The following is an 8337-nucleotide window of genomic DNA, read 5'->3' as shown; positions in this document are numbered from 1 at the left end:
TTTTGCAATTGTCTCACCCAAATAAGGCAACACCCAGAATCCCTCGGTCAGAACAGTTACCAAATAAAAACTTGGTACAACGTAGGGGCCGGTGAAGGCCTTTGAGCCTTGGTTCCTGGGGGATATGAACACGCTAGCGCCGCACGAGCAACGGTTTGGCCTTGCCCTGGTCCCAGTGCCCCAGAGGAAGTCGCATTTGGGCCGGGAAACGCTATAAACGCCTATTTCCTTTTCCTTCTTTGGGGTGGCTGAGCTGACTCGCGGCGAGGGGGGGGGGGTAAGAAAAGACGCACTAATGATTCTGTTTATTGAGTTATATATGTATATATTCCGTGTTCGTGTGTACAGGAGGATTTACATGGCTGTATAAAGATGGCTGGGGGCGCCGCGCTCTTCCGGGACGTTCACGTGACAGCCTGGTGTTAAAACCCGCCGCCCGAGGAGAAGCCGAGGCCTGGAATTAAATACGTTTCGGCGCACTGGGTTTAAATGTTTCCCGAATATACAAAGGTGGGAGCCAGGCGTTTGCTGCCAGTCATCGAGGAAACGTTTAGCTTTCCAAAAATATGCTGGTTTCGATAAATAGATTTTAGCCTTTCTGCTATAGCTTTTTTTTTTTTCTCTCCTTTCTTTTAATTTTAGAAATAAGTTTATACGTGTGATCTGTTTGGGGGTTGGATAGGGCCGGAAGGGAGGGCGAGGCAGCAGCTCTCAGCTCTGCACTGTCCGAGTCAGGTCCTTTGTGCAGGGGGCGGTGGGACCCCCGCTGTCGTGGAGTTTGCGCACGTGTTTCTTTAAGTCAAAGTTTCTGCAAAACCCTTTGCCGCAAGTGGCGCACGTGAAAGGCTTCTTGTCGTTGTGCGTGTGCATGTGGAAGGTCAGGTTGTAGACCTGGTGGAAGGCCTTGTTGCAGATGGTGCATTTGTACTGCTTCTCGCCGCTGTGGGTCAGCTTGTGATTCTTGTAGTTGCCTACAGGAGACCAAAAACAAAAAGGGGGGGTGGGAATGAAGTGGGACGGGGAGGGGCCGGGTGTCCCGGGGTTGGCTCAGGTGCCCGCGCAAAGAAGGCGACGCTTGGCTAGGCGGGCGCGACCTCTCCGAGTGAAGAAGTTGTCAAACTTCGTACGCGTCAAGCCCGGGGCTCTCACTACCGGATGGAGGGCCGAGTCCCGCGTAGCCGCCCCGCGTCCCAGCCCCGCCGGGGCCTGAGGCCCACGCAGCGTCCCTCCCGCTGTGCTCCGCCGGCCCGGAAACTTTTGCGCTGCCCAGAGACGCATGGGGTCCTTCTCCCGGCCGCTGCCTCGCTCGAAGAAATTCGCATGAACCCGGGCTTCGTCCCTTGTTATTATTTTTCTTCTCATTTTTAAAGTTACTCCCTCTGGTCCGCTAACTACCACTTGGATATCCGAAAGTGCCTTGGAAAATCCAAGCAGTGTGTCCTGGAGACAGCAGCGGTTTCCCCCAGCCTAAACCTTTCCCAGGAGGTGGATTACGCCTCGATTTTTTTTTTTTTTTTTTCCCATTTCAGAAGAGAGTCCCGGCTACAAAGGGACGCTTTCTCTATAGCGCAATACCTTGTCTTTCTCCTACTTCCTTTCCCTCTACCCCTTCCTTCCTTCCTTCCCACCTCCCAAATTCGGAGTCTCCCCGTGCAACCAGACTGAGTCCAGCGAGGTCTACTAACCCGGCCCGGAGAGCTTGCACCCAAACCCTGCACAACCCGATTCCAAAGAAATGCTGCGCCGGAGCCTGCGGCTCTCGCGCTCCCTCTCTCCGGATCCTTCTTTGCCTTCCCGCCAGCGGTGACCCGCCGAGTCCCGAGGGGAGGTGAGGAGAGGGCCTTGCCCCGCACGTTACCTTTTTGGTGAAAGCCTTTGCCGCAAAATTCACAGACGAAGGGCTTGTAGCCCGCGTGGATGCGAATGTGTGTGTTGAGCGTGGAGCTGCGGTTGAAGGCTTTGCCGCACTGGTTGCATTTATGCGGCTTTTCCTGCGGAGAGGGGCGTGCGCACCGTAAGGCTGAGGCCCCGGCCGGGAGAAGCCACCTCGGGTGCTCCTGGAAGGGGCACCTTGAAGGGACAGGGGCCCCTGGTGGGGGTTATTAGGGGATCCCTTGGTCATCCTCTCCCCAACGCCGTCGCTCAGTCTCCGGGTGTTGGGTACGGGTCGGGTCGGACCCGGGGGCCACGTACCTGGGTGTGGATAATTTTGTGTCTGCAGAGCGTGCTGGCCTGGCGGAAGCCTTTGCCGCAGACTTTGCACACGAACGGTCTGGCTCCGGTGTGGACCGGCATGTGGCGGGTGAGGTTATAGTGAGCGTTAAATACCTATGGAAGCACACAAGGGGGCCTTGTGGCGTGTCTGTCCTGAGAGTCCACAGTCAGCCTGCGGAGGGCACAACCTACCTCCCCCAACCAAAAACCCCCTTCGGAAACCAGAGCCCTTTTCATTTTGCAAAGAGCTTCCCAACCCACTGCTCGTGCCAGTCACATGTGGCCGCTGACAAAGGCATCCCCATTTTACAGAATAGGAAACTGAGGCCCAACTGTGCCCCCAATTCGAGTAGACAGCTACTGGGAAGCTCCCAGATGTGAGAAAGGGGCCGTCCAGGCTGCCCCCCAGGGAAGCAGCCGCCACTGCTCACCCCTCCCGGCCCCTGCGGACCCCGGGCCTCACCTTGCCGCACACCTCGCAGGTGAAGTTCTTGGGCTTGCCGTCCGCGGAGCCCCCAGGCAGCTTGCTGTGGCCCTTGACGCCGCCGCGCTCAGCGGTCAGGGCTGAGTTCTCCTTCAGCACCTGCTCCAGCGGCGCGGGCAAGCGCTCCTTATGGGCATAGGGGGCCGGGTGGGGGAACTTGTCTGCGGCCAGGCCGGCCAACTTGGCGTTCTCCAGCAAAAAGAGCTTGGGGTGCGCAGCCAGGGCAGCGGGGGCCTGTGCGTTGAGGAGGCCGGACGGGAAGAGGTGGCCGCCGAGGAGCTCAGACGGCGGGTACGCGGCAGAGTCCAGGTAGTTGAAGTAGTAGAGCGAGCCGCTGCCTGGAAGCCCCACTGCCTGGTTGATGACCTGCGGCTTGATGACCCTGCCCGCGGGTAGCGCAGACGGCGCCAGGCCCAGCTCGGCCTTGCAGCACACGCCACAGTTGGTTTTGCACAAGCCGCTGGCGCCGCACACCGGGGCCCCCCCGCCGCTGCCGCCGCCGCCTCCTCCTCCTCCTCCTCCTCCTCCTCCTCCTCCTCCTCCTCCTCCACCACCACCGCCGCCCGCCCGGAGGCTGCTTTTCCAGAGCTCAGAGTAACTGAGCAGCGTCTTGGACGGCACCTCGTAGCCTAGGGGCTGGAGGGGGATCATACAGGGCAGCGGTGAGCAGAGGTTGAGCAATTTCTTGCCCTGGCCGCCGTCCGCCTCCAGTGCCCCGGGTCGGGGCTCAAAGGGCGCACGGGGCTCCGACGTCTTAGCCATGATGCGCTCGATAGAGAAGGCCAGCGTCTTGGAAGTGGCCGGCGACGCTCCAGCGCGCGGGCAGGCCGGGGGCACCATGGTCTCCAGGGAAGCCGAGCTTGCCATGGCTCGCCGAGCTGAGCCGTACCGGACTGGGCCAGGGCGCAGCCTCTCTCCACTAGGTCTGCATTCCAGAAAAGGCAGGGAGGGAAACCGCAATTTAATAAGCACCTTGTAGGGTCCAGGTCACCCATTTGCATTCAAATGAACAGGGGCAGAACAAAGTGCACCCAAGGGTACCAAATTACCGCCCATTAACCCGGCGCGCAAAGGAACCCACCAGCCCCTGCCCTGGGACTTTGAAAGGGGGAGAAAGGGGGAGGGTTTACAGAGGAAAAAGAGAGAGGGAGAAAAAGAAAGAAAGAAAAGAGCCTCAAATTAACCCCCCTGAGCCGCTCCCTGGACCCCGGCCTCCGCCACGCGTGCTGGGAGCTGGATAACGAAGGGGCAAAGTTAAGGAGCACGAGGAGAGCCGCCTCGCATTTACCTCTTTCCCCCACCGCCAAGGAGATGCGTTCCGAGCCATGCAGCCTGTCTCCTCTGTCACATTTTGATGGCAAACATCTTCCCCTCCGCGTGAGATCACTGTCTTTTACATTCAGCTGACATCACATGAAGTCACTTGAAGTGGAATGACATGGGCGGCGGCGCGGCTCCTGTAGCGGCCCCTGTGTTCCACCGCGCCTGCCGGCCGCCGCCGCCACCGCCCCTCAAACTTTAAAAGGAGGCAACTGGCGCCCGCGCTCCCCTCGGGAAAGTGCGAGCGGTTCGCGAATCGGCAAGGAGGGAAGAGACGGGAGGGGGAGGGGGAGGAATCGTGATGGTTTTGCCGGTGGAAAAAAAAAAAGGGGGGGAGCCCAAACCCAGGCAGAGTTCCGTGCGTGATTCACAACTTTGGGGGCCTACAGGTTTGGGGGACGCGGAAAGGGCAGGGGGTCCCGGACGCGCCGCCCCAAAGGGCCCCCGGGTGTCCGTCTAGTCGCCGAAGTATCCCTTAGCCCTCTGCAGCCGAGCTGGGCATCGTGCTAATAAACTGCCATTTACCCACGGAGCCGGCGCCAGCCGCGAACACGCGCAAATGATAATTACCTCATTAGGATGTGGCGCATGGACGCGGGCGCCGCGTTTGGAGGGGGGAACTTGTTAATGGGAAAATATTAATTTATGCAAAAACAACGAGCTCGCCTTGGCTGGCGTCGGAGGTCGGGAGAGAGCTCCTGCAGCCTAAGGACAACCCCGTAGCATCCGGAAGAGCAAGGCCGCGCGCTCAGATCCCGGGGGCTTCGGCGCCTGGCGGGTGCGCCTTCCCCTCTCTGGCCAGCTCTCCGCCTGCGGCTGGGGGAGACGGCACCGCGAGCTGGAGGGTCGTTTGAGATCTTAATCGATCAGAATCGCTGATCTGTGATCGGATTTCTGAGGCCAAGCCCGGCTCCGCTGCTGGTTTAGGGCTGCGGGCGAGGATTCGGAGGGCAGCTCTCCCCGCTGATAGGTACTTACTGTTTGTATAGTTGAGAAGGTCCAATCTCCACCTGTTTAAGGAGCAGATTGAAACAGCAGAACCTCCCCTGGATCCTATTAAAACGTTTTTCCTCCTAAGGCCATTCAGTCGAACCAATTTTCCGAAGTGATTCATAGAGCTGAATTCTGCCAAGGCAGCTCTTTCACTTTTAGCCACTAAAGCACCGCGTGGAACCGGGTTTTGTGTTTTTCTAAAATAAAGAGAAGGATTATCAGAGGGGAGAGGGAGGAGGGCTGAAGGGGGGCGGGCAGAGACTTAGTGTGGCCAGAGGTACACGCAGAGGGAAGAAAAGGCCCTTTTCTAGACAGGCCCCAAGTAAGTTCGGAGGAATTCAGCGTTTTGTGCCTCGCGCACAAAAGCAGCGCGCTCCACGCTCGGTTTGGAGGGGCTGAATTCATCTGTTTGCAGACCATTCCACCTGCGTATCACAACAAACTGCTCAAAGACGCTCCAGCACTTTCAACAGGCCGGGTGCTCTTGGCGACAACAAAAGTGATGGAGGCTGAGGGTTCTTATGGGGAGGGGCGTAGCAGCTAGCAAGAGAGCCAGGGAGAGAATTAGGTTTAGGAAAGGGGGGGGGGAATGCAGGGGTTAAAAAAAAAAACAACAACTTTTGGAGGGTTTTGTTTGCGGGACAATTATATCTTGCCAGCCGGCTTTTGCAAGACCACGAGCTTTGTAGCCGTAACTACAGTTTCAGAGGATTACGGTGGGTATAATATGAGCAAACAGGGTTGAGAGTTTGATAGTGAATTCCATCTCCGAAGACATACGATCTTGTGGAGCCCAAGAAAGTGCTGGGGGGCGGGGGGAAGAAAACCCTCTCCTTTTTCACCCAAGAACAGGTCTGGAGGGGCTGAGTACCCCTTCCCAGGCCTCTCTGCTGCAAAACATCCCAGGAAGCGCATCAGGGAAAAAGACAGGAAAGGTCTAATTTTAAATTCAGGCAAACCGTTCCTTTTTCCCCTTCAGAACTCTCTCCTACCCACTCCCCCTCTGACGTGTAATTGCAGACAGGATATTGACGTGGCAGGTAAAGGAAAGGAAAAGTGTACTTGTGAAGCTAGGATGGGGAACAAAGAGAGAGGTCTCCGAGGCAAAGTGGCCTGGATGGCAACTGCCGTGGGTTAATTTGTCCACGCTGCCAAGCTTGGAAACTACCCCTGAATTCAGCAGTCTTGAATCTGTTCCCCAACAACACCACCCCTCCACCCCACCCAACCCAACTTCCAGATTTCAAAGCTAGAAAGAGGCTAGCTCCTCGGGAGGAGAACATTTCCATACAGCCTATTTAATTTAGATGTTCAGAGAGGCAGAATTCCAGACTCAGTATACCCCTATCCCTGTGTTAACGTGAAAACAACACAGATGAACTCCTCCCACCCCACCCCATCACCAGACACGAAACAAACCAGCAACTCACCGGGACATTGAAACAGTATCAATACACCTGCAGGGTCTCAAAACCCGAATTTCTATACCGACTTTCCTGTGGATCCCGTTCAGCCATCAGCACTGCACCCCAACCCCCTTTCCAAACTGGGTAATTGTTGATCTCGGCAGCAGCTCCAAAGATCTGCTGGTTTGAAAGCTCCATCAGGCTGAAAGCCTTCCAAAGGCTTCCCGTGAACCTGCGTTGCCATCCCTAGCGCTCTTTGTAGCTGCATAAGCCATCTCTCTCTCCCCCGGCATCACAAAGGAGTGCTACCTCCACAGAAAGAAAACATTTGGGTAAAAACAAGTTGCCCCTAATGTGCCTCTCTTTCCAAATGCTGGGTGAATACACTGGCTTTTATGAAAGTATTTAATTAGCTTCCACAAACTTCTCCTTCCCTCGCCTGCAGATTATATTGAAGTGGAGGGTTGGAAACTATTTTACACCTTGCCACTCACATGTTAATTAATCTCTATCTAACCCTAATTGCAGTTTATTCAAGCACCGCTCAACAGCTCACCCACACAATAAACACTGATCCTACTTTTATACATATTACTTCACGTTAACACATTGAGTAATTAACTCCAGTACCAACTAATAGTGCAAACAAATATTTTCTGTAAACGAGATGATTTCAGGCAGAATAATAGAGGACTGGGGAAACGTGGCACTCGGTGGAGGGAGTGCTGAGATTTCGATTTGCTGCCCCCAATCCTCCAAATTCATTCTCAACCGCAGCATCTTTTTTTCCCCTGAGGCTGAAATGCTTTAAAACAGGGGGGAGGGGACAGTATTAAAATTTGACAATTTTAGGGAGTTGTTGGAGGGGTTCTGTGAGAATAAGGATAACTTTTTTCTACCTACACATTTTCAGTGAGGGGAAAAAAAATCCAAAGTAACTCGACCTGAAGGGCAATAGGAGGCTGCAGAAATACACCTGTATTTCAGGGATGTGGATCCTTTTATGACAAAGTTTTCCAAAGCCTCCCACTATAAAGAAGTCCTGTCCTTTTAAGCAATGGTTTTCCGATAGAAGTGAGCAGAGACTGTCTAGATAGATTAGAAATCCCAGGCTCTCTCCCAATCCCGACTAGTACGCAAGCTCCACTTTGGAGGTGCCGGTGCCTTGGAGTCTCAGACCCAAGCGAAGCGCCCGACCTGGAGGCACGCGGCCGCGGCCCAAGCGAGGCCCACTAGGCCTCGCTCGGCGTGCGCTCAGCCCCAGGGGCCGGATCATGAGCTTGGGCGCCCGCAATCCCGGGGCACCCAGGCCTTTGGCTGCCGGCCTTGCTGGACGGCGCGGGCTGCAGCCCACCGCGCTCGGCCTACCAGCTCTGGACCCACCATGGGGTCCTTCTCCGCCCTGCAGCCTCAGCTTCCGGCCCATCTCCTTCTGGGTGTCTCAGCCGATAGCCAGACGCTTTCGCTCGGCCCGTCTGGCCCACGCTGGGGCCTCCACAGCTCGGCCGCGGTGGGGAAACACTGCCAAAGTTAAGCCTGACGCCCCTCGGCGGCCTGTGCTCTTCCCACGCTGCAGAGCGGGGTGCCAAAGCCCGGTGATCTGCAGCTCCGCTGGGTCTGACCCGGACCGCGACCTCGGGGATCTGCGGCTGTGGGACGCCGCACCCAGGCCAAGCCACTCGCACACCACTGATTGCGGATCCAGGCTCAAGCAAGGACTGGAGCGCAACGCTTTAATTGAAATCTCAGGTTTAAGCACAGCTGGCGGCTGTCTATTGATTTTGCAGAGGATTCTCTTGTGGAAGCATATTAAATATGACTGGCACGGCTAGAGTCCTCCTCCTCTGCCCCCTCCCTCAGGCCTTTCTATGGTCATTAACCCGAATACTGTAAGGATGACTTCTGTTTAAAAAAAAAAAA

At 56.1% G+C, this 8337-nt stretch overlaps 1 protein-coding gene across 1 annotated transcript; it reads right to left on the bottom strand.

Annotated features, from left to right (window-relative positions):
* Positions 1 to 711: 711 nt before the first annotated feature.
* Positions 712 to 3565, bottom strand: FEZF2 (FEZ family zinc finger 2). Its single transcript, XM_068558736.1, has 5 exons — positions 3256 to 3565; positions 2678 to 3219; positions 2194 to 2328; positions 1859 to 1991; positions 712 to 971 (listed from the first exon to the last, which is right to left on the bottom strand). Exons 1-5 carry the CDS (start codon positions 3563 to 3565, stop codon positions 712 to 714), a joined length of 1380 nt encoding a protein of 459 aa, XP_068414837.1.
* Between the last annotated feature and the right edge of the window lie 4772 nt (positions 3566 to 8337).

The sequence above is a fragment of the Eschrichtius robustus genome, chromosome 12 (assembly GCF_028021215.1).
Source record: "Eschrichtius robustus isolate mEscRob2 chromosome 12, mEscRob2.pri, whole genome shotgun sequence".
NCBI lineage: Eukaryota > Metazoa > Chordata > Mammalia > Artiodactyla > Eschrichtiidae > Eschrichtius > Eschrichtius robustus.
Note: the sequence above shows the minus strand (reverse complement) of the source record. Positions and strands in the feature narration are given on the sequence as shown.